At 40.1% G+C, this 26,860-nt stretch overlaps 1 protein-coding gene across 6 annotated transcripts; it reads right to left on the bottom strand.

Moving 5' to 3' along the window:
• Positions 1–164: 164 nt before the first annotated feature.
• CHRNA2 (cholinergic receptor nicotinic alpha 2 subunit) lies at positions 165–26,316 on the bottom strand. Of its 6 annotated transcripts, none has more exons than XM_039345972.1 (8): positions 26,139–26,316; positions 20,780–20,923; positions 18,453–18,624; positions 12,530–12,687; positions 10,941–10,985; positions 9,718–9,827; positions 3,521–4,613; positions 165–1,089 (listed from the first exon to the last, which is right to left on the bottom strand). In XM_039345972.1, the coding sequence occupies exons 3-8, from the start codon at positions 18,523–18,525 to the stop codon at positions 964–966; spliced, it is 1,605 nt and encodes a 534-aa protein (XP_039201906.1). In that variant the 5' UTR covers positions 18,526–18,624; positions 20,780–20,923; positions 26,139–26,316; the 3' UTR covers positions 165–963. The 6 variants fall into 6 exon arrangements, with proteins under 6 accessions (XP_039201906.1, XP_039201910.1, XP_039201908.1 ...); XM_039345976.1 differs by having other exon boundaries at positions 20,785–20,923; XM_039345974.1 differs by lacking the exon at positions 26,139–26,316 and adding an exon at positions 24,449–24,871.
• Between the last annotated feature and the right edge of the window lie 544 nt (positions 26,317–26,860).

The raw sequence follows: 26,860 nt of genomic DNA, 5'->3' as shown, positions 1-26,860 counted from the left end.
ATCCTCTCCAAAGTGGTGCCCTCCAAATGTACCATCTTACAATTCCCATCATTCCCAGCCAGCTTTCGATCAGAGTTGCAATCCAACATATCTAACAAAAATCAGATTGGAAGAAGTTGCTGTGCCCTTATCGAGGAACAGAACCCAGGATGCAATAAGTTGGAAACATTTTTACTTTCATTAACAGTAGTTCTCAGAGGGTATGGATGAATAGTTACTATCTTAATAACATTTCTACTTTAAGTCCCTTAATAGAAAATTTATTATCCACCTGACTGCTTGCCAGAGCAGGAAGATGAGGTATAAACCAAATGAATGCATAATAAATATTTTCCATGCATCTCCGGAAATTCTCGTAACTTATAAATCCTCAACACAGAGACTCCCTAGCACATTTTTCTAATACAAGGAATTAAACGCTGCTTCAACAGCAGGTACTGTAACAAGGAGACTTTGTTAAATCAAAGGACTTTCCCAGTTTGGAAATTATTCTAGCTCACATTGTGACATTTTCCCACTGCAACAAACTTTTTAACTTTACTCTTGGCTTTCTGGAGTAACAGCAGACAAGCTTATTAAGCAACAGCATCAAGAATTTCAGGCCACTGCACTATATCTGGCTCACAAGCCCCTTCTGTGCCCCACACAGCTGCCCCCAAATAACGTACTGCTGAATAATGGTGACATGATTTTCTCTTGATTTTTGGTAAAACAAAAATATGTAAAATAGGTACACAAAACCTCAAGTATAAGTTCACATTATTGTTCTTTGTTTAAAATTTGGGAGGTTTATATGATGTTAGTAACTGAGAAAAATATCTGTTAAAATTCCTGGCAACAGATACAGGACCAAGATGATGATCCTGTTATTGGCTTCTTTAGGAAGGTGAATGGAAGTTTGGGTGGCATTTTTGTGGAGACTGTCTGGTGCTGTTGATATATTTAAAGTTCTTCATCCTGCAGCTAGATCATGCCTGCCAGAAATGGAGGAAGAAAAAGTCCAATTGTACCCAGCAAGCAGACAAAGATAAACATCCAGAGGAAGATGCGGTCAATCACCATGGCAACATATTTCCAATCTTCTTTGACCTGCAACAAATGAAAAATCATGACTAGGGCAACTAATCACCAAGTTAACTGGAATTCACCATGACTGGGATAGGAAAACTTAAAAACATACCACGAATGCTTCAGTAACTTAGATCTAGAATGCAATAGGTTAAGTAAGTAAGTAGGCATAGTAAGTATCAATATGCCATACTATAGAATAATTATCCTTCAGATTTAAAATAGACAAAAAAAATTCAGACTCGGCTGAAAAAAATCCAGCTGAGCACTAAATAGCAGCAAAGAGGATACCTTATGTATCCTATAGTTATCTACTGAGTAGTTGTCAAGATTTTGGTATTCCAGATCTGGCAGCTCTACGAGTATAGAGAATGTTGTGGATGAAACTATTCATCCAGATGGGTTCCTTTGGGGGTTGGGAAGTTTGATTAAGAAAAACAAAATCACCTGGGAAAGATTTTGGCAACCTGTGGGGAGAGGTATAACACTTCATTTGGAGCCCACAGTTCCATCTAAATTGGGTGAACCTGAAATGGGAGGCCTTCTTTTAAAAAAAAAAAAAGGGGAGGGGGCTAAAAGCAGTATCACATGCCATATAGATCAATGTCCCTACTTTTGTACATTGGGTGTTCAGAGAGAAATGAAGGGACAAACCAGCTATAATTCCTCTCTAGACTATTACCAGCCCTGTCTTTCAAGCAGGGGGTGAAGTCACACTATGTTCCCCAGGGTAAAAGAGTGAACCTTGCCCATGAAGGAATTTCAGGGATGGAGTTCCTATGGGCAGATCAACCTGGACCCGTGATGTAGGAGAGTTATGGTCTGTGGGTGATGCTAACCATTGTGGTTGGCTGAGAGGTTTGTGTCACAATTGTGAATGTGTAATCCTCCAGCCTGTAGAAAATTATGGTAGCAGAGATGGCACTGCCTTAACTGTTCTGCCTCAAGGTATTTTAATGACATGCAAATTAAAGAAAGTAGGTAGTGGATTCTGCTGGCTTTGTTTCCCTTCCCACTGAGCAGCTTGGAAAATATCTTACCAATGGTGATGCTACTTCTTAATTTGTGATGAGACAACTTTAGGCAGGGGTAGATGTGTTCCTGGAACAGAAAGTTTAACCACCCTCCAACTTTTATTGCTTGACTGCTTGACTGATGGATTGCGGAGGCTTTACACTGCCTCAGTTTCAGTCACCTCTAAGAAATTCACAGTCCAATAATAGCTCTAAAAAAGACATGGTGGTAAAACGGTGTAATATAGCTTCCCACAACATTAATTTATGGCATCACATCTTTCTCAGCAGCCTGGTCACCAGAGGCCTTCCACAATAACCAGGAACCAGAATAAACTATTCCTTAAGGCAGGGGCTGGAGGGGATGGTGGTTCATAGAGGAAGCCCATTTCTGTACTCCCTGCCATTGCCTAAGTAATAAGGTGCCATATGGAGATGCATTCAAAGAGTGTCCGGGGGGGGGGGGGAGGGAATTGCACCAAACCAGTAAGAAAAGCCTAGCCAAAATATTTCCTTCTTCCAGGAAGATGGGTGGAAACAAAAAGGTTTTGTGTATCCTATAACTGGATGTTCTCTCCAGTCACAACACAAATACACACACACATATCTCCAGGTGAAAGCCCTTTCGGTGAAATGGGTTACTTCAGTTTGTTGATTCTTTCTGAAAAGAAAAAGGAGCATCTTGTAAAATCCCAATGAAGTTTCAGCTGGAAGGAGCTCCTAAGGTTAAAACGAAAACTGCATGCCATATCTGGCAGACAATGAAATCATAAATTAACAGTGCGGCCCAATGCAGGCTGAATCAGCATAAGCCCATTAAACCTAATTGATCTTATGCGCAAATAAAAAGACTGTAGAATAAGTTAAATGAGTCAGCAAAAACAAAATATAAGTTGTGGGGGGTGCAGTGGGAGAGGTTCATGAAATATTTGTCCTTGAATTACTGTGTTAATATTGTGATTTGTGATTTTGCACTAATTCTGGTTATACTCCTTCCTACTCCCCTTTTTTTTCACAAAAAGCTGTCTACCAGGCTTCTACTTTCTCCAATCCTTCTATCCTGCTGGGCTAATTTCTCTCTTAGATCGAGTTCCATCTTAGAATTTTGGTCTAAGGCAGGGATCTTCAAACTTGGCCCTTTTATGACTTGTGGACTTCAACTCCAAGAATTCCTCAGCCAGGCATGCTGGCTGAGGAATTCTGGGAGTTGAAGTCCACAAGTCATAAAAGGGCCAAGTTTGAAGACTCCTGATCTAAGGGCTAAGAACATTCTTGCAGACAGGTCTTCAGTCTACTGAATTTAATTGATTCCACATGATTTAAGTGGAAGCTGGGGCAATATTTCTCAGAGCTAGGGCTATATGACAAAAGATGGACTGAGTAGGCCAAAGTTCCAATCCAGAAAAACAGTTCTTAGTATCTTAAACTTAACGACTCACTGAGAAATCTGCATCCTCAGCCCGCAGATGATTTGCTATGTAGTGCACCCCTTCCAGCGCCTTCAAGATGCTTGGAGACAGATGGATCCCCTGCTCAGATGAAGCTGAACTTTCTGTTTTGATAGTGGCTGGGCGATGAACCAATTCCACAAATCTTCTTCCCAGATGTTGAGCACTGTTGTAGTGATATGGAAGGCGTTGATGATGACAAATGCTTGGTAGGGGTAGTCTGCCAGCCTGAATCATCTCTTCATGATTCTCCTCTTCCTCGTTCCATCTGTCATCTACATCTGTCTCCAGCCAACACCGTGAAGTGCTGAGGTTTACTGGAGGCATGTCATATTGTGCAATTATTTCTTCACTTGTCACCCTCAACCCTGAAGTTATTACTGGAGGACGTTTCATGAAGAGCCAGCGGGGAATGAAATCCAGAAAAACATTCTGGACCCAGTGTGGCATCTTATGAGTACTGGGTGAGCGATGATGGACATTGAGAACGAAAACTGTGATGACAATGGAGAGGGTGACAAAGATCATGGTGAAAAGCAAATATTCGCCAATCAGTGGGATAACTAGGGAAGTGGATGGAATGATTTCAGTAATAAGTAGGAGAAAGACAGTGAGGGACAGAAGGACAGAGATGCACAGGGTGATCTTCTCACCACAGTCAGATGGCAGATAGAAGACCAATACAGTCAAGCAGGAAATTAGAAGGCAAGGGATAATGAGATTAATGGTATAGAAGAGAGGCAAACGGCGGATGATGAAGCTATAAGTGATGTCAGGGTAGATCTCACTGCAACAATCATATTTCTTGGTATTATAAGTGCCCACTGCACTGATAATGGCCCATTCCCCACTTTCCCAGTAGTCCTTAAGGTCTACATGGTGCTCCATACTCTCCAAGTCAATCTTGGCCTTGTCATAAGTCCATGAACCAAATTTCATTTTGCAATTTTGTTGATCAAAGGGGAAAAAGGTCACATCAATGCTGCAGGAACTCTTATAGATGGCTGGTGGCACCCATTTCACACTGCCGTTAGAGAAAAGGTGAGCCTTTATCATATGGGTGACAGCAAATTCTCCATCAGCACTTGAGAGAGAAAAAAGACAGGAGTTAAGAGGAGACTGTTTAATCTTAAACAAACTTCTTGGGTGTTGAGGCATTACATAGGGATAGCATTGTAATCCACTGAATTAAAGCCAATCAAGAAAGTCTTCTTGTATATTGATTTATTGTGACAAAAACCTTGAGGAACCAGACAGTCCTCTCCTCCAAAACAAGACTATTTTGAAACTCACATTTTTCTCTGTTCACAAATATTATTTACTAATACTAAGAAAATACATCTGCACAATATTTCGAACCCTAGGTTAAGAGTTAAGTAATCAAGTAATCATCATTCAGTAATGTTATAAGTATGGGCTTTAATAATCCATTTACTTCGCAATATAACTGCCAAGGCTTAAATCATGTAAAATAAGGAGGATGAAATAAATATAATTAAGTTGCACTGTGCCTACGATCATAGCTGCATGGAAATTGTCCTTTTAGAAAGCTTGAGAAATGTCAGCTGAACTACTTGAAGATGACTTTGGAACTAAAAAGCCACAAGTAAAGAAAAATAATAAATGGCATAGATTAACATCAGATTGGAAATTAATATTCATTTTAACAGCAGCTGCCAGAATTCATATTTATTAACCCTCCTGCAAGCTCTGTTCATCAAACCATTAGCTCAGATTTGTTGGCACCCGCTTTTTTTGACCCTCCACTTCAGGGACAATGTAAAACTTGTTCTGTGCTGCCTACCAGTATTTCTGTAGGATTTCAGATGAATTTCTGAGCTCTGTCTGGTGATGCTGGTAACCAAACCTGTGACCTTCCTCATCCAGAGGCTGTCCTCCACCACAAATACCAGTGGTAAACCCATCTCATAGAGACTTGGGGTGTCTACAAGGTGCTTGTTTTGGGAATCAGCGGAATAACTATCAATTTTCAAACAAAAGAGCTACTGAAAGCATTTTAGAAAGTCAAAAATGTCAAATTATTTTAATAAACTGCCTGACCTTCAAAGAGGCACAGAAAATATAACTGATTCCAATCTCACAGCAACTGCAATGCATATTTAAGAGATGCTTTTGTTCAGGTTAATAATATATTGACGTATAAGCCTCGGCAGATGAGAGCTGATATGGCTATTTGCTCAGAAAGCACATGGGATTGCACATTTCACAACTCAATATTACTTTAATTCAAACATACGTACTTTATAATTTGTATAGTTTAAGAATTCATGGTCTGTTATTCCCTTCACCATTTCTGGTGATGACTGCTGAATTGGCTAGTTTGCAGCAGCAGCATGTGGGAAAGAGTTAAATGAACCCCTCCCTCTCAGCTCCATAGATTATAAACAGAATATCAGGGTTGGAAGGGACCTTAGGGGTCCCTTCTAGTCCAACCCCTTGCTCAAGCAGAAGACCCTGTATCATTTCAGACAAATGGTAGTCCAATCTCGTCTTAAAAGCCTCCAGTGATGGAGCACCCAAAACTTCTTGAGCTGTTCCACTGATTGGTTGTTCTCACTGTCAGGAAATTTCTCCCTAGTTCTAGGTTGCTTCTCTCTTTAATGATCTTCCACCTATTATTTCTTATCTTGCCCTCAGGTGCTTTGGAGAATAATTTGACTCCCTCTTTTCTGTGACAGCCCCTCAAATACTATAAGATAGCTATCAGATCTCCCCTAATCCTCCTCTTTAATATGCTAGACATACCCAGTTCCCTTAACCATTCATCCTACAGTTTAGCCTCCAGAGCCCTCATCATAATTGTTGCTAAATATACCAAATCTGGTATATTTATGTATATTCTGGACAATCCTGTCTATCATCCTTCCCATCAAATACTCCCCTCTTCACTCCTCTTGCTGCCCACAACTAAGAAAATGTCAAAGATATGAGACTGAAGGCAGAACTGTTATTATTCATGAGGGCCATTTGATGGCAGCATAATACAAGCCAATTGAAGAAAGCCATTCCTCGCAAATTAAACTAAGATTTGCACACAGACAGAAAGAAAAGATATTTGCCAGTATTCCTTGGAGGAGAATAGGCTGGGCATCGTCCTTTAAGTTGCTATTGAGGGAATGCAACATTTCAGCAGCTGTTAAAAGTGGACTGCATCTTCATATTGTGTGTGCAATGTGATTGCAGAAAGTAATTCATTAATCTGTTAATGTTATGCTATGTTTTCAAGAACAAACCCAAAACATAGCACAAGTTTGGAACTGCAGAGGCCACAAATTTTGCTCAAGGCCATTTACGAAGCAGGAGAGATCATATCTGGATAAAGTATGATTTGTTGGAGCAATCACAGATTCATCTAACTTAACATCTTATTTCCACCAGAAGACAGGGGCTTCTGGTAAGCAGGACAAGAAGGGAACAACAAGGATATAAAAATAGCATGCCTCACCTAAAATGTCTCACATTCTGTCAAAATATTTTACTGGATAGAAAATCTCACCACGAGAATGAAATGAATACCCAATTTGCCTAACAGTGTCCTAGGTCCCATGAGCTACATGTAGCAAATTGCACTACATATTGGAAAACAACTGGAATGTATTAAGATTAAGCATCTTATTAAACTGTTTCTTTACTTGGAATAAACAAATGATTGTTCATATGCTATTGTACAAGTAGAGGGACTGCTAGTTTTTTGAATGACAATTATTACTCTGTACATCTGCATTTCATTTCTCTTAGAGCTTATTGTTTCGTATCATCATGATATCACTCTCTCTTATATCATTTATTGAAGTCTACAGCTAGTGGGGATATATGTATATTTCTGAAATGGCAATACCTGCATTTTCTGCATGACTGCAGGATGGGCATAACTTATAGATATGTTTATATTTCAGATGTATTGCTATTCTACTAAGAATGCAAGGATGGGTGACGCTTTTGGAATTATTCATGATTGAAGGTCTTCATCCTCTTACTAGCCAACACTTATTTTATTTATTTTTTCATTTTATGTTTTCATTTATTTTAGGATGCAGATGTAAATATTCATAAATATAAATATAAAATGAAGATCTATCTTATGACTGAAATATACAGAACTTATCCTAATGAAGTGGTGTGGATATGGATGTGTATGTTCTGTCTTTATGTCTTTTTTCTCACCTTTCAGTAGACTACTTGGACATGATCCACCCACATCAAACTTAACAAGTAAAATAACAATACATACGACACCATCTCTCTCGCTCCCTCCCTCCCTCCCTCTCTCTCTCTCTCTCTCTCTCTCTCTCTCTCACACACACACACACACACACACACACACACACAAAATGTAGAGGAACACAGAGATAATCTTGGAGAAGGTACATGATGACCATGAATGAAAAATAGGTTTAGCCCAGGGAAACAAAACAAACATGAAAAAGAAACTTAAGACTACTTTGCTGTTGACTCTTTTTTTATATAGGAGAGAGGAAAAGCAAGTCTGACAGGCTTTCAAGATTCTGTTATTATAGCCTATATCAATAAAGTAGTATTTCTTGTGCTATCTATTTCCTGACCCATTTACCTTAAAGTGCTATACACATGCATTTGTGTCTGTGGAAATGTACATACTTAGCATATCTCTGCCCTGAGAAACTCTGACTCTTAACTCCCACAGTCACATAGGAAAATTTGGCTTATCTTCAATTTAAGAAAATGAACTTCTGTGTAGCTTTTTTCTATGTAGGATGTTGCCAAGGCTCCTCTATTTCATTTGCATTTCTGTACACAAGAAGACAGATGAATGCCAAGGACATGTACCAGAAGGCTATGGCTTTCCACAAAAGCAATCTTCTCTCTATCTCTAAAATATGAGGTGCAAAAAGTCACATTTGGGAGAAATGAGCAGACGCATCATGGAATGTTTTTTTTTAAAAAAGTAAGACAGCAGTCATTATTCTGTGATGGAAATCCCACTCCTTTTTCATGTGCATTGTGAAACACATTACATCAGGGGTGTCCAACCTTGGCAACTTTAAGACTTGGACTTCAAATCCCAGAATTCACCAACCAGCCATGATGAATTCTTGGAGTTGAAGTCCAAGTGTTAAAGTTGCCAGGGTTGGAAACCCCTACATTAAACAGTAATAGGGTTTTGATCACATGTCATGACCACCATCTTGATTTTTTTTTGCTGCTCCTTATGGATGTTTGTGGAAATGGAAAAGTCTCTTTCCCCTGAAATTCAAATTAATTAATTAATCAATTAATCAGTGGAACAGCTTGCCTCCAGAAGCAGTAAATGCTCCAACACTGGAAGTTTTTAAGAAGAGACTGGACAGCCATTTGTCCGAAATAGCGTAGGGTTTCCTGCCCGAGCAGGGGGTTGGACTAGATGACCTCCAAGGTCCCTTCCAACTTTACTACTATTACTATCTGCTGTTGATCTTCATTCATGCAACAAAAGGGAAATTGCTCACTACCAATCAACTCCAAATGAAAGTATGGAGCTATGTAGAAGCCAACTTTTCAAATTAAGTTAGAACAAAAGGGGACTTAACCTGTTCTTTGAAATTCTCTGTCTCCCCTTGACACCACTTTGCTCCACAGCAGGTTAGTATCAGAGCAGTTGGCAACCGCTCCACAAATCTATTCAGGCAATGTTAACACAACATATTTAATCTACTTACAGAACTAATTAATTGTCTGGTTTGTGTTTTCTATATATGCGTTTACAAAGTCACAAAATGACCTTGGCTCACATCATACATTAAGCCCCCAGAGAAGCTTAGTGAAGGTCAAGAGAACCAAATTTAGCATCTGATGTTAATGCAGCCATTACACTTGCAGATATTTGGTCCAACTTTCAAGGAACATCCATTTGGATACAGAACAGGCAGAAAGTTGGAGTTACCATCAACAGACATAAGTGGTCTCCACATTTGTTCCCATAGGTGAAAAATACATAATAGCCCCTCTGTCTCCATTTCCCACTGTGTATTATGATTCTGGACTATGCTTCACTCTGCTGCATTATTTCAAGACATTTAGTGAAATTTGCCTGTGTGTCTTTTCATTAGTCCTATGTTAGGTTTTAAGGAAGATTTTTTTTTTATTCACTGCAATGTTGAGATCTCTTTACATTTGTACAGTTCATCCAGATGTAAAATGCCACCACTTACTTGTTATACAGTACAATATCCGGAATCCAAATCATCTCAGAAGGTACTCGAATAGACGTAACATTGTCGAAATCTGTTGGATTCCACTGAAGCTTGTAGTCATTCCATTCCTGATGGTAAGGAAAAAGTCTTTGTTCAATCCTTTCTAATGGGATGATGTGATTATTTACAAGGGCACTACAAAGATTATTTATTCATTTATTTATTTACAAGAATTATATGACCACTCATCTCACACAATGACTCATAAAACATAATTTTTAAAAAAAGGTATTGTTCTTTCCATGCACTAGACCAAACATCCTCATAGCTCAATCCTCATCCGAGATCAATGTTTAGGGGAAATGGGGCAAAACTCAGTTAACAAATGTCTCACTAAGCAACATACATTTTGGGCTCAATTGTTGTAAGTCAAGAACTACCTGTACTAATCTTTGAATTGCACCAGAAAACAACTGGAAACCAGTGCCGCTCATGCTACTTGTGATGCTACTTGGGTGATCAGCAGGGAACCCAAATTGTATGTGCTGCTACATTCTGGACCAGTTGCATTTTTGGGATGGTCTTCAAGGGCAGCCCCCAAAGGAGCACATTGCAGTAATCCCAATGACTAAGCCATGGGTGACTACGAGCAAGACCTCCTGATCCAGCAATTGGTTCAACTGGTGCACAAGATAGATTTGTGTAAAGGCTCTCCTGGTCACAGCTGCCACATGCTCTTCCATCAGGAGCCATGATTCCAAGAGGACTCTCATATTAAACGTCAGATCTGGAAGGGGGAATGTTACCCATCCAGAGTCAGAGATATAAATTTTTCCACAAATAAGCTAGATTTATAGGACACACTAACCCAGAAAATCTAACTAAGGTTAACAGTAACCAAGACCATATTGTGCAAAAGCAGCAGCTAGCTTTTTACTGAACCTGATGGTATGAACACAATGAGTGTGTGCTCACCTCAGACATTGTCTTCTCTGGATTTTAAAAAGAATTAAATAAACAGATGATAGCTCTAAAAAATACAATACATTGACCAGCCTACAGTAGACACCCACAAAGGTTGCTGTAAGGCCCTTTGGATTCTCTATTAGAAGTGAAAAAACAAAGAAGGACACTACCCCTTTTTACATGACACAAGATCCATGTAATATGGTTGTATTTGAATAAGCAATCCTTGGAGTCTCCCAGATTCAAATTTACTAGATTGTACCTATCCTGCTTACCTGTTTCAGCCAAACATTTGTGGTCATCATTTGGTTCTTTTCATCCTTCATAGGCAAAGAAAAAAAATAGAGGTATTTGGATTGAAAGGAAATGCACACATTAAATCTCATCACTGCATTTAACCCTAGAAAGGAGGCCATATTCTGTACTTGTATGCTTGGCTTGTTCAGAATGTCAGCTAAGGATAAAATTTGAACTTTCAGCATAGAACAGGACCTCAGCTGTTGCCTTAGCAGGTTGTGTGAAGCCGTTGCACTAAGCATAAGGTGGCTCATATTTTCAGGCACAGTACATTCCACAAATATAGCAGTATAATTGCCATTTGTCTAGATTTAGCAGGTTGTATGAACTCAGTCTCTGGGAACTAAGGATAGTGATTCCCTTTTTTCGTCAGAATGAAGAGCACAAATACCTTCCCTTTGACTTCTAATAATGATTGTTATAACTGGTTGTGTAAGAGACATGGCAGCACAGTCATTAGAATGCATATTGCAGCTAACTCTGCCCACAGCCAGGAGTTCGATCCTGACTGGCTCAAGGTTACTCAGCTTTCCATCCTTCTGAGGTGGGTAAAATGAAGAATCAGATTGTTGCAGACAATTGGCTGACATTTGTAAACTGCTCAGAGAGTGCTGTAAAGCACTATGTAGGATTATACAAATCTAAGTGGTATTGCCATTGCTACTGTGCTTTCCAAAACATCTAAGGAAACATATATCCCTGCCTGTTTCCTGTCACCAAATATGTCTTCCATGATACATATAACGCAAATCATTTTCTAGAAAAAAGTCCCCAAACACATTCATTTTGAAATCACAAAGCTAATTCCAAAAGAGGGCTTCAATCTGTGAGAATGGACAATCACTTGACCATAAGCCAGCAATCTGCAGCAGCAGCAAAAAGCTAATCCAATCCTCGGTTGTATAAACAGAAGCATGGAATCAAGATCATGCAAAGTATTAGTACTGCTTTATAAAACCCTAGTAAGACCACACCTGGAATACCGCAACCAATTTTGGTCACCATATTAGATAGTGACTCTGGAAAAAGTTCAGAGAAGAGCAACTAAAATGATCAAAGGCCTGGAGACTAAAACATATGAAGAATGGCTGAAGGACTTGGGTTTGGCTAAAGAAAAGAAGAAACAGGGGTGACATGATAGCAGTATTCCAGTATTTGAGGGGCTACCACAAAGAAAAGGACATCAAACTATTCTCCAAAGCACCAGAGAGAAGAACAATAAACAATGGTTGGAAACTAATCAAAGAGAGAAGCAACCTGGAATTAAGGAAAAACTTCCTAACAGTGAGGACAATTAACCAGTGGAAGAGCTTGCCTTCAGAAATCGTGGGTGTTCCATCACTCGAGGTTTTTAAGAAGAGATTAGACAGTCACTTGTCTGAGATGGTATAGATTCTCCTGTTTGACTGGTGGGGCTGGACTAGAAGACCTCCAGGTCCTTTCCAGCTCTATTCTATTCTTATTTTCTTAGTACATTTGACAATACAATTAATGTGTGTTTTCTCCAGCTGCAAATATTTTGGCTGAAAGTGCTACAGAAAGATCAAGTGCCAGTTTGTATACATACCACATCAATTAGCTGAGCTATGGACAGTCCAAACCTGACAATCACAACGTCAGAGGTATTGGGGACCGGCCTGGACCACCGGTTGTAAGCATGGAAAAGATATCTGAAGAGTCGTTCTTCTGCCTGGGTCTGTGTCCGACCTTGGAGAGACGCAGATTCTACAAACAGGATCATGCAAACCTGTTATGGTCAGTCTAACCAAACTTTAAAAACTGGCATATTATTCCCAAATAATCCAAAATAACTATTGCAAGTCAGTTTAAACAATGAAATTAAATATTGAGATCAGCATTCAAACATGGCCAAATGCTATCTTTTTAGATACTTAAGCTGAACAATCCTTCCACATTTTCTACATTAATCATTCTGACAACCCCGTAAAGCCAAAATCCGCAACTGTATTCAGCCTTCAGCATCTATATGATTTTGCATAATGGCCTAGGTGGCTTAAATAAATAAAAAATCCCCCCACAACCCCAAATCTTGCAAGACTACTGTATCATGCAAGAATTTAATCATCTCATGACAAGGTCTATGCAAAGACAACTAACTCCATAAGCTATTACATACTGGTGTGAACTCGCATGAGACTGTAGTAATTTCCGCAGCGACTATTAGGTAAGGTAATGAACATTTTAGTACCTAAGAATTGTTTGGGTAGATGGGCAGCTATATAAATTAGTTAAATCAAACAATCAATCACTAGAATCCTCAAGCTGGAAGATGAATTCATTCTGCTCAGTGCAGGTATCCAGATTAAAACATTGGAAACAAATGATGGCTGAGACTGAGAGAGACAGAGCAAACTATCAAAACAATTCAGCGATAAGCAATACTGGAATTTGCACCTATATTGTATCACATTATGCAAAAATGCATTTATATGTAGAAAAACACAAAAATACAAAGCTCTTAAGAAAAGTTTGCATGCATGAAAATGAAATTTACCAGCTCAAGAAGACAAACAAAGCTTAAGGAAAAGATATAAGCTTCATATTGCCACAAATAACAACAGAACATACGGAAGCTTAGATGTATTCATTACAAATCCTAGCTTTGAATCAGTAATATCTGCAGGGCAGTCTTAAAAGTCAAGATGGCAGTTGTAGCTTGGATCATCGTAACACACATTTATGATTTCTAATAGCAGTTATACAGTAAAAGTGGATGGTGAGGAAACATAATTTGCTCAGGATGGGAGTGAGATGACAGTGGTAAGAAAACAGCTAGGCTTGACTCGATCTGATGGCCAAGATCCTACAAGGAGTTTCAGTGACATAGGGTTGGCCATGTAAGGAGCAGAACTGTTTCAGAGGAAAGATTAAAATGAAATCTTCACAGCCCTTCACAACTGTGCTTCCTTTTCTAAGATCCCTTAGAAATCTCAAGGTTGTACCTCTCAAATGGCCAAAGGAGATGGGAATTGTGGAAGCTGAAGAGGTCTCCTAAAATAGCTTGTAAAAGAAGCCTTTTCTTACCTGATTTCTGTTGTGAGGTTCTTGGTGTCTTCTGAGCTTGGTTATTTTTTTGAAGATGTTTTATTACCCACCTATGTAACATCATCAGTGCTAGATATGAACCTAATTGGATAATGGAATGTCTGCAAGAAAACAACCAGGCTCAGAGAGTATCAAGACCCCACAATTGTTCTTTTCCTGTTCATATTATTTTCAACTGTTTTTAATATTCTACACTAGGGGTATCAAACTCGCAGCGTCACATGATATGTTGCGATGTATTGTAACTTTTTTCCCCTTGCCAGAGCTGGTGTGGGAACAGCTTCCGTGTGACGCATCTGGCCTGCGGGCCGGCAGTTTGACACCCCTGTTCTACACCAACCAGTGTCATTATAGTATGCGTGCATGTGCCTTTATGTCACTTTTTGAATTCTGGTGACTGCCTGGATTAATTCCTGCACTTTTCTTGGCAAGATTTTCAGAAGTGGTTTGCCATTGTTTGTTTTGTATGGTTCAGAGAGAGTCACTGGCCCAAGGTCACCCAGCTGGCTTTGTGCCTAAGACAGGACTAGAATTTATGGTCTCACAAATGCATTTTGCTATGAAACCTTGAAAGGCATGAGGACCATCTTTCTGCATCAAGTCTTTCAATGGCAAATCTTTAAGAAATTCAAGATAAAATAGAGGCCAATTTTGAGGTGGAAGTACACAAAAGAGCAAAGTTTTAGACCAAATTATAACTGGTGAAGCTGCCAGTGGAAATACAGTATGAACCTTTTTAACTAATGAGACTTGCTATTCCAATGCAAAGCTTTTCTGGTTCTTTGTTTATCTCCTTCATTGTACCGAAAGAGTTCTTTCATTTGGACTCATATTGCTGACAGAACTAATGGTTCTCTGTCTTTGCATTCTGAGCCAAAATACCTTTTGAAACAACATCAGGGACAACACCTAACACTCAGGCCTTGAATAAGCAGCAGTATGATATATGTGATAGATTGCAATTTTTGGGAATATAAAAGAGACAGGAAGAAAGATACAAAAAGAAACAGGGCTATTGCAGAAAACAGTCTTAAGTCCAAGGGAGGCGTAAAACCTGAAAAAAAGACTTAGCAAAACTGCCTTAATTACACTAAAGCATAAGTTGTGTAGGATAATTGCTTTGGTAGGCTTTCAAGATTCTGATATGTTACCCTACTAGCAATAAATATATTTCCAAAAACTCAAATAGTTCTTGTTTCCTGAGTTTGCCAGCTTTACAGAATTTAACAATATAAGACACTATCCTTGTCTAAAATTTAATCTGAATATTGCACACAATATCTGCTTCAAACACCCTAGTTTTTAAAGTCCTGAATAACAGAGTTGGAATGGACCTTCAAGGTCTTTTATTCCAATCCCTTCCTCAAGCAGGAAACCCTGCTTAGACAAATGGTTGTCCAATCTCTTCTTAAAAGCTTCCAGTGTTGGAGCACCCACAACTTCTGGAGGCAAACTGATTAATTGTTCTAACTGTCAGGAAATTTATTCTTAGTTCTAGGTTGGTTCTCTACTTGATTAGTTTCCATCCATTGCTTCTTGTTCTGCCTTCAGGTACCTCCCAACTCTATTATTCTGTTATTCACATTCAATATTACTTTTGATTACAATAGTATGACATTTGTATCACACAGAAAAAAATGCTATTTATCATGGTGCCTACATGTTACATAGATTTTTGTCATCAATAGTGATGAGCTTTATTTAATCATGAGGCTGGTGAAATTTGAAAGTTTGGAAATGATGATGATAGTAACTGAATGAAATGTCCTTTGTCCAAGGAAAAGGACATATACTAGAGTGCATTTAATTGTATGTCTGGTCTAGTTGTCTGCGACTGTAGGAATTTCTGAAATGCTATATCCCAGGAATTATTTCCAGCATTGGTGAACTATATTGGTTCAGAGCTATCCATGGTCCCTAAGGGAAGCCATTTGGAGAGCTAAATTCAAGTCATAGTTGAATATAAATTAGTGTCTCTTGAGATGTCAATCAGAATAGAGCTAGAAGGGACCTTGGAGGTCTTCCAGTCCAACCCTCTGCTCAAGCAAGAGACCTTATACCAGTGGTTCTCAACCTTTCTAATGCCACGACCCCATAATACAGTTTCCCATGTTGTGGTGACCCCCAACCACTCATACATCACCGGGTGCCAGGGGCGCAGCCAAAGAAAAGGGGAAAAAAATGGCGGACAGCCTTGCCTTGTTTGGCGACCCCCATGAAATGGTCGTTCGACCCCAAATGGGGTCCCGACCCACAGGTTGAGAACCACTGCCTTATACCATTTCAGACAGATGGCTGTCCAGTCTTTTCTTTAAAAGCTCCAGTGATGAAGCACCCACAACTTCTGAATGCAAGCTGTTCCACCGCTTAATTGTCCTCACTGTTAGGAAGTTTTTTGTAATGTGGTGACCGAAACCGAAAACAGTATTCCTGTTCTTACTAAGGCTTTATAAAGCTGTTCTTACTAAGGCTTTATAAAGCTGTTCTAATACTTCATGTGATTTTGATTCTATGCCTCTGTTTATACAACCAAGGATTGTGTTAGCTTTTTTGGCTGCTGCCGCACACTACTAGCTCATGTTTAAGTGATCATCCATTAGGATTCCAAGGTCCCTCTCATAGTTACTGTTTTTGATCCAGGTTTTGCCTAATCTGTACTTGTACCTTTGGTTTTTCCTGCCTAGGTGTAAAACCTTGCTTTTCTATATGCTTTCTTTTTTAAGTGGGTATTTGCTTTTAATGCAGTTTATGTATTTATTTGCAAATTCATGTTCTGATTCTTCAAGATGAGACCAAAGGAAAAAGCTACTAATTCACATAATAAATAGGTGGCATTGGCTCAGGCAGCTTTTCTTGTCCCCAGAGGCAGACTGACACAAAGAAAAAGTAGCCGTTTTGCATCTGAGAGGCTTTATCTGAGCCTTGGCTACCTAGATTATTATTTTTTTCCTGCTGCTGGCAAGTGGATTTGAAATACAGACACAGCATTACAACTGTGTGAGTGGACTCATTTGGGAAGCACTGAAAGAAAGATCGTACAAAAGGAAGCTTGTGCAGCCAACACTATCAGAAGCATGCAAGACCAAAAACCCCATCTGTTAAGTCACAGCTGATGAAGGAAATTGCAGAATTGTAGCTGTTCATACATTTATTGCTATATTCGTACAGGTCGGGACTCAAGTCAACCACCTGAATTTTGCCTCTGGAATTCACTCAAAGTTAAGAACTGGTCGTAAGTGAATAGAGCTTTGCCAGCAGCACAAGCAAGGACAGGAGTTAAAATTGTCAAGATGGCAGAGGTTGCAATCAATGAATACTCCCACTCTTTTGAAAATGCATCACGCAATTCAAAAGGGGGCAAAAGGTATGAAGTGAAGGAACAGACACATGGGACAAGTAGCAGATCTAAGGACTCCACTTGATACAGAGCTACCCCACAGATGGCCTTCAGTATAAATCATACCCCGTGAGCAGTACAGACTAGCCAAAGGCAGCTTGGATGAGATTGCCTCTTAGCATCTTGGGCATTTATCCTTTAGCATTAAATAAGTTAAAACCGTCACTTGAATTCGCTTGTCTAATAGTCACAAAATATATGTTCTATTGCTAAAGGAGCTGGAGCTTATCAGCACACATGCCACTGCTTTTTACACCAACTGCAATTTCCCAGCAGTCATCAAGGGCAGTCTTTGATAGAGTGAATTGCAGTAGCTCCGTATGGAAATCATGATGACATGAATTACTGTTGCTAGAGTTTCCTACTCTAAAAAGTTGCAATTGACCCATCAGCCAAAGCTGCTTACCCATAATCACAGCTTCTACCTACAAATCTAGGCAAAGTTATAAATCCAAGAGCCTCCCAAGCTACTGACAGGCTCTTTTGGATAGAGGACAACTTCTTCCAAAGCCAGCAGGGGAGCTACCCAACTATTACATAGTCACTGAACAAACTGCCACACTATCTCATCAGGATTCAACTCCAGATGCTGGGAAACGACTTCTCTGGGTAGAGAAGTACAACCAAATGCCACCAATAAATTAATGATCACTGGGGGAGCAACATTTAATTAATGCTAAATGATGCAGGTGAAAGGATGGACCCTGCAGCACCCCATATATAAGGACCCATAATCTTAACCACTCATCCCCTACCCCTATTGACAGATATTACCTACTCAGATAGGAGTAAAACAAGTATAAAATCATTCCCCCAATTCCTGAAATCTTATAGACAGCCCAGAAGATACTCACTGAGAAATAAAAACAACTCTTTAACTGATATGACATTTGGGACATCTCAAACTTTTTCTTTGCAACATCCCATTAATCACTCCCTACACTAATTTGCATAATAGACACTGTTTGAAGGAGGTAGATCATTTTACAATTGAGGTGGTGGAAGGGAAAGCATAGTTGTCCCTTACCTGACAACAGCACAAACCAAAAAGATAGGATGATCTGGAAAGCTGGAGATCCACTCATAAACAGTTCCATCATCTCAAAGATTGTTGTTCATCACTTTCCCTTGAAATTCTTGGCCCAGATATAGAAACTTGGTCAGTGCCTCTTTTACTGGTAAAGTCTCATGAATGATACCTAGGAGGGGAATGAACATACACATTTGTCCTATTTGACTTCATCAGGGAAGGTAGCTGAGCTCAGTGCTACATCAATTAGGTTCCTTCCTGGCTGACAGCTGGCTGGTCTTATCGTTGGAGGAGCTTCTTGTCACCTGAGATTTGTACATCTACAGGGACCTTCACAGTAAAGAGATAATTCAAACAAGTTGTCCCACATTTACATGGAAACTAAAGAAGGAAAATGTTTGCTTGCAGCTTAAGGCAGGACATTCAAGCAAATCTGAAGGCAAGGACATTAGGACATAGGACCCTAACAGAATGATATCATGAAGGAGACATCCAAAGGAAGAAAGTAGGACTAGTGTTAACAATCCAGTATGTTTTAAACAAGATATGCTTGGGGTTACAAGAGGGAAGGTGAGATTAATTCCTCATGGTAGGAGTGTGGGAGAGGTTTGAGCCTCCAGTACTAAAACTGGGATTCAGATAGTTGTTTTTTGCTGCTTTTTAAAACAGGACACATTGATTAGGACTTAAGCATCACAAACACAGACACACAGACACAAACATTTAAACAGAGAGGGGGGGAGGGAGGAGGGCCCATGAATTATGTACATTCACATTTTGCAAATTGCATACATGTATAAATTCATATACACTGTGATGAGTTAGATCCTTTCAGCATATACAGGCACGTAATAGAGGGGTGAAGCAAATGGCTTTTTAGAAGCCTATGTATGCAGATATGTCCACTTCTCTTTCTTACTTGCCTTTTTAGTGTTAGTAATAGCAGCAAGTAAGGGAAAAAAATAGATGGGAAGGGATGAGAGTGACAGTCATTCACTGTAAGATCAGGATAGGCCATTCCAATAAGCACAGAGTAAGCAAGAGGATGAAACCAAACATATACAATACAATGCTTTATTTTCCGTAACAACCAACCAAGTGAGCTTGGCCAAAGTCAAATGCAAGGGAAAAGACCAATGCTTCTCTCCCTATGGTTCCTCCACAATTTTCATTCAAAGGTGTGAAGTTGGTAAGGCCAGGATCCATCAGTTCTGTACATAATGTAAGACATTCATTTTTCTCCATTATTTCCCATTTTAAAGAAACAACTAAAATGTTGACATCTTCCACTCTGGGAGGGTTCTGAAAGCTACAAATACAATAATGCAGGCCCCATAAGGCCCCAAGTCACATTCTTTATATAATATGATTTTATTGAGGTTCATCATAATATAAAATACAAATTAAACTAAAGATAATATGGAAACGGGAAGAAATAGAAGGGGAAAAGAAGTGTGGGGTAAAGGGGACAGAAAATAGAGCAACTTTTTTAGGTGCAGTAAAATACAAAACACATTACAATCTCAGCTTTTTACTTTTGCATACAGAGCAGATACTCATCATTTCTATAACAACAAATTAATCTATACAGCAAAACTCAAAACCAAAATTTCATTATTTTTTTCTGGTTTGAGCACAAAATCTAGAAGTGGTCTTCAAGTAGAAACAAGCTGTATGCGTTCTTTTCTTTAATTAAAACAGCTAATTTTGCCCTCTCTACTAGTTCCATCAGTTTTTCCATCTGTTCTTCCATTGTGGGAATTGATCTGGGTCACATTCTGTGCAGCCCTGTTTTTGGTTATAATCACATCAGACCCATTTGTAATATTCAGAGCATCTGGTTCAATCTCCTGCTCTTTTTCTACACTTCCTCACCCAGAGACTAGTTAGAACAGCATATAGATATCAAGGAAAAGGTCATGGCATGAGAGCAAGACTTCAAGGCTGTCTACTTAAATTAATAGGCTTTGCAATTTAAAAAAAAAAAAGATTTGGGATTTTCTGTGCCATAAATGTATGGTACGCAGAGGGGAGGCAGTCATGTTTGAGTCCCAGCCAACATATCCTATTATAAAAAGGAGCCCAAAGCAACTGTCTGAATCCCAAACAGCTCTCGATGCTACAGAATATTTCTCTTTAAAACTTGGGAATTTGATAGCATTGGAATCAAGGCCAAAAGAAAGAAATAACACCATTTGCATGCAGCTATTTCCCTTTCAGATCTATAAATCCTTTGCTACCAGAAACTTAGATATTCTTCTGACAATTTGGCAAATCACTATATATTTTATTTGGCACACAGAAGACTTCATGGCCGGCTTTACCTAACTGAAAATATCAGGTATCTCTTTGCAGTCATAGGAGACAGCACAACACCAAAGTGGTCAGGGTAAGCAGGTGCTTATTTCCAAGAGGATGAGCACAAGGGTATCTCTTTCAGGATTCTGCCCTTCATCTCATACAGACCTCTGAATGAAGAAGAAAAAACAAAATATTATTAAAAATATTATCAGAATCATCAGTAGGCATGTGTGAAACTACTTGGACCTATCTCAGCGCAGAACTCTATGTCAGGGAGACCAGGCCATTCTCTTAACAAGGCAAAGAGGTGACACAATGGCGGCTGATAAGGCACTTTGTGTCAATTGGCCTATCTTGATCAGCATTCGCACCAGTTGGAAGATGTTTCTTCCAGCTACTGCAATTGCCAGTCTAAAGAGGCAGAAAGAAACAATGCAACCTCTTTACTCTTGGGAGGGGGGCATCTGGGTTTATGTGGGGGCTTTAGATGAGCCTTCTTCAAAGCAAAGCACCCCCTTGAAGATCTGTACAATCCTAATCATCAGATATAGTTGTAGCAGAAAAGTCATTGTTTCCAGAGCACCAATAATTATCAAGCCGAAAGAGCACCATCCACACACAAGAAGGAAGTATCAACTAATTTGGGAAAATGTGAAAGTTGGCAGAAGGATAGATATTTTGAAAAAGTGTAGTAGGGAGAGGGACTGGTTCAGTGAAGAACCAGCACACTGTTTGATGCAGGAGAAAAACAATAAACCCCAAACCCATTGGTTTTTGCATATCCCACCTATTTTAACATATTCACCAGTTTGATGGAGTTAACATATTCTGTCAAGTTTTCTATAATAATTCATTCCAGCCCTCTCAAATGTATTTTGCTGACTGCAGGGCAACATAGTAATTAACCTAAATCAGGGACTGAGTAAAGTGTAAGCTCACATCTTCCATGTCAAAAAAACCCATTCTTTATGGAACAAATTAGAGAAATTCTAGGCAACCAACCTTTCCATAACCCAAGTCATCTCATTTTACAATGAAAATGAATCAGAGCTTCAGCAGGATATTCTAACTATTTAGTTATCTGGATGCTACAGGAATAGGTACATTTGAAAAATGAAAGAAGGAACAGACAAATGAGAGCATGCCATTCAGCCAGTAAGATGTATCACACATTCGCTTTTGCATCAAATCCCAGACAGGTCAAATATCCATCAATTTGGCAACCTTCATTCTGTCTGCTGTGGCTTATTTACCCAATAACCCTGATTTCCACTGCTATGCGGGAATTTACTGCCACAATGCTGGAATGCTGGCCAAGATGAGTCAAGCATTCTCTTCAATGTTCCATGCAACATTATTTGCACTATACTTTTGCTTCTGCAGCATCATTCCTTGTCTAAAAACTGTAGCAATCCTCCTAATTGCAGCAGAAATAAGGGAGGATAAAGCACAATAGTCACTGATTGATGGCCGTAGCAACAAGTCAGCTTGCTTTAATAGCACAATTGCTTCTCCATCTAACTTGGCCTGTTACTCCATTGCTTTCGGATGCCTTGGCTGTCCCACTAAGTTTGTTCATTTCATGCAGATTATAAGCACTCAAAAGAAGGACTATATAATGACATACTCAGTCCTACATGTTGCATATTTATTTCCAAATGTCAAGGATACCTTTAAAAAAACATATATTTAAGTATTTGTTTGGACTTTTATCATTTATAAGGCAAATGGAATCCCCTGAAAAAGCCAGCTAACCCCAATATGGGGGCCCAGCCTGGAAGGGTCTCAAAACTTTCAGAAGATTGGGAGGGTGAGTTACAGTCCCCCAGCCCTCCTGCCTCTCTGTGGTGGTTCAACGTAACTGGTAGCAGCCAAATGAAATACCAGCTAAGAAAAGAATCCTTTAAAACAGTGGTTCTCAACCTTTTTAATGCCGCGTCCCCCAACTAGTCGTAAGTCGAGGACTACTCAACCGGTCTTAAGTCAAGGACTACTCAACTGGTGCAGCACCGTTTGCAGAATGGGACTTTTGGCGGGCTCAGCAGGGCAGAGACAGCCTGGACAATTCCTATTGGCTTTGAAAAGCCAATAGAATTAGACTCTATTCAAGAGAGTCTATTCTATTGGCTTTCAAAAGCCAATAGAATAAAAGGGAGTAGCACAGCTAAGGAAAAGGGGAAAAAATGGCGGACTGCGTTGTTTGGTGACCCCCGTGAAATGGTCGTTCGACCCCAAATGGGGTCCCGACCCACAGGTTGAGAACCGCTGCTTTAAAAAGACAAATATCTTTTCAGGAGTGCCTTCCTTCTCCCAAAAGACACTATTACTCCTGATTTTGACTGGGCATTTACTGAGTGCAAATAAATCCAGACTAATTTGTGATAAATTTGCCACTGAGCTGTTTAAAGAGTTGAAGGCAGCAGGAACCAGTGAAGCAAAGAACAATCATTTCTGTGATTCAAATGGTAAAGCCAATTAGAAGCTGCTAGCTGGGGGGTGGGGTGGGGTGACAGAAATCTATGCAGAATCAAAACAGGCAGACAGTGATGCCTGCACAGAACTGCCTGTTTGGCATGCATCCTCACTAGAGTTTATACTGCAAAAACATTCATCAAAGGAAGATCTAAGTAAAATAAGATCTAAGTAATTAAAAAAAAATTAGTGTTAATATAGATGAAAATGGAAGGGAAAGCCTCATTCCTGAAATGTGGAAAAACAAAAACACTCACGTTTTGATAGCAGTGTAAAAAAGGATAGAGAGGTGGGGATTTTTTTTCTCTTTGTCTCTCTCTCCTCCGTAACTCTGACATTTAAGATCCAACCAATGACATTCTGGACAGCAGATTCAAGACGGAAAAAGGCAGTACTTTTTCACAATGCATAATTACTTCTAGCACTGACTACCACATGATACCCACTCGGAATGGACTTAGCTGGAAGGGGGAATTGGACACCTGCAATCATACCAAGGCAATGTTCCCCTCTGGGGAAGATGCTGGGGGCACTAAGCGTTGGGCTCATTGTTGCTTCCATGTCAGCTTTTGGGGAACATTTGGCTAAACTCTGTTGGAAAGAATAATCAATCCCTTGTTCTGATGCTGCAACAAGGATGCTGCTTCTGTCCCAAATGATTAAGCAAAAGATATCTCCGGCACTGCGAACTCCCACATCCTGCAAATTTAGCAACTTCATACAAAGCAGTGCACAGGTTCCCTGGGTGTATCTTTCACACAACAAGCCTTGGTTTTGGAGGCAAGCCCTAGAGTTTGTAGGATTCCTCCAGTAGACCAGCTGCATTTTTTTCCCAAATGGGGGCTATAATCTCCAAATCTACCTCTTTAGTCCTGAATATTTCTATAAAAAGTTCTAAAATGCTGTGGAACTAAGAGTGAAGCTAGGCAGGGCCTTCATCCCACCTATAAGACAGAGATAACTGATCCCAGAATATGAGGCTGCAAGGAGGGAGGCAGGACACATGGGCAGGGACTGCAGTAAATATTGCAAAAACCTTGTATTAGTGATTGTCATTGCTTAATAGCAAAATGCCTATCATTGTAGTTGGTCAAGGAGCCTGCAGGACCAATGGTCACGGAGATTTCCAAACAGGGACACCTTCATTTATATACATTTATGTATCCGTCACATGCATTCACTTACACGCTTATCATTATTAAACACACACACACACACACCAAAAAAACATCAAACTCTCAGGCAGGCGCAAGTGGCGCTCTGGTTTGCAAAAATCCGAACTGTCTGCTGTCATCTGGTAGCTGTCCGGATTGCTACAGCCTAGACACGATGGCCCCAGGTGCGCTGAACGCGGAGGATCCGTCCTATGATGCAACTTGTCGGGTCCTCCCCTGGCTATCGCCGCCGCCGCGCGCCGCCACCGCCTGTCTGAAGGGACGGAAGGATGGGCTCCTGGAAATCGGAACATGTTGGGGATGTGCGGGGGGCGGAAGCAGCAGCGCCTGGAACGTGTCCCCCAATCGAGAGCAAAAGAGCAAAGCTTGTTTTAGCTTCATAGGACTGAACCGGCTAGGAGGCAGAGGGAGCGCAGGCAGGCAAGTTTACTTCGGAGTCTTTCCCGCCTGCCCTGCGTGTTAGTAGCGCCCCCTAGAGCTTGCTGGAAAGAAAACCTCTTCCGTTCTGCTACCTACTGTAAAGTTTTCAAGCAGACGGGGGGGGAGGGAGGGATCACGAGAAAAGTCGAAGTAAATTGGAGCGGGCCAGGTGGAGGCGCTGTCCGAGCTCATGTAAACGCAATACTTTACATTTCTGAGTTTTATGCTCTGCAACTTGCTTTCAGCCTAGTGCGCCAACATCATATTCGTACACATTGTGGCTACAGTTAAGAGTATCATAACTGTTGCCATCATAACGATTTTTGTTTTATTTAATTTTTATAGAGATATCCCATTAGTTTGATCACTTATAATCCATCCCGCAGCGAGCATAACTTGGGTGCCACTTTAAGGATACAAATGAATAAATACCTTTGTCCTTCCTCAATTTAATCTATAGGTAATGTGTTGCTTAGGCTTTTCAGAGTTCATGGTAATGAAAGCTTATGTTGGAGAGCATTACAGACTATCCCACCACTTTACATGTGTCTCTACCCTTCCGTTGGGGATATCCCACTTTTCCCCAGGGCCATTGCAGGTCTGAAGGCTCAGGGAAGCACAACAAATGGCCCCCTTGCAATTTCAGCTGCTTCTTTAAATTATACGTGTTTACTAAGTCTGTCAACTGTCTTTCCCAGTCTGATGCCTTCCAGATGTTGCCTGGACGTTCTCGGAGTTACATTGCTCATGTTCAGATTGGCAAAATTATCTATGACCAACTCTGTAAAGCAGTCTATAAGCAGTATTAACATAGTACAGGTGAAGGAACCACAGTTTAGCTTATGTTGTTGGGGCAAGACACCTCAACTGCCTCGTTCCTAGAAATTATCAAGATCTTTAGCTTGTCCCATAGAAGGCAGGTATGAACAGCAAATTGGTCCATTCAATTTCAGGAAGTTCCACTCCTCTATTTATATGCCCATAGAAAGAAATGATTCTGCTTCAAGGTTTAAAATCGGCATCTTCTTATGGAAACAAAACATATTGGGAACTGTATTATATTCTTCCACTGCTCCCATTCATTGGAACAGGGTTTGTATTAGAGGATTTCCTGAAGGATCCTGCCCTGAGAAAACTTTGCTTCCTTCTGCTGTTGCTATGGCCAACTTTTTTGCACCAACCACTATGCATGGGGGTACATATGTAATGACGTGTGCCAACACAGAAAGCAAACAAGAATTACTTTTAATCCTTTCCTCTGGATAGGTGCTAATCTAGTAGCTACTCTGCAAAGATTAGAAACCAAAGGACTTACCTTCAGAGAGAAGAAAAGAGGAAACATGTGGTAACCAGTATTAAATAGGCAGAGCCTCTTGCCCTGGAGAGCACTCTTCTGAATCCTTGGATTCATAAACTCCAGACGCATCTCCTTAAGAACAAGGTAGAAAATTCACTAGAGCAGAAGCAGGCAAACTGAAAAGCAAAATGTGCACAAACACCCTTCTGGGCATCTCTCTCTCTCTCTCTCTCTCTCTCTCTCTCTCTCTCTCTCTCTCTCTCTCTCTCTCTCTCTCTCTCTCTTTTCTGTGCTGTTTCTTGGCTATGAGTTCAGTTCAAGTTGCCAAGTGAGCATCGGTCGTCTTTCTGCTCTGAAAGCTAAATGGTCCCAGGAAACCTTCCTATCCAAATGCAGCAATGTGTTTGCATGAAAAAGGGAGAGAGCATTTCTAGTCTAGTGACGACAGAGGCTGGAAGGAGGAGAGGCTCCCAACTGGTTTGTCTATAGGTGAGAAAAAGGAGATAAAGGTTTGGAGTTTGGCCATGGAAAGATAAGATACAGGGGGCTACTTCAGGGAAGGGGTAGTTGTGGTTCTGATGGGCTGCCTAGATTGCCTCCTCATCCTTTGATGCAAATCCTTCATTTTTTCCTTCACTTCTGTAAAGATTACTTGCTGATGTGAAACAGGCAGGCAAATTTGATTAATTTTCAGTCTACTGGAAGAACAGAGAAGACCAAAAGATGGCTTGTTAGGCAAC

The sequence above is a fragment of the Crotalus tigris genome, unplaced genomic scaffold (assembly GCF_016545835.1).
Source record: "Crotalus tigris isolate CLP2741 ecotype Arizona unplaced genomic scaffold, ASM1654583v1 scf7180000017987.690289119674:8195010, whole genome shotgun sequence".
Lineage (NCBI taxonomy): Eukaryota > Metazoa > Chordata > Lepidosauria > Squamata > Viperidae > Crotalus > Crotalus tigris.
This window is presented reverse-complemented; position numbering and strand designations above follow the sequence as displayed.

Excerpts from the sequence above, each read along its gene's own strand:
- CHRNA2 (XM_039345972.1), bottom strand. The coding sequence starts at position 18,525 with ATGATGGAACTGTTTATGAGTGGATCTCCAGCTTTCCAGATCATCCTA. Across the intron at positions 9,828-10,940 it reads CAAATGTTTGGCTGAAACAG|GAATGGAATGACTACAAGCT; the intron begins GTAAGCAGGATA and ends CCTTACCATCAG. Across the intron at positions 4,614-9,717 it reads GATATTGTACTGTATAACAA|TGCTGATGGAGAATTTGCTG; the intron begins GTAAGTGGTGGC and ends TTCTCTCTCAAG.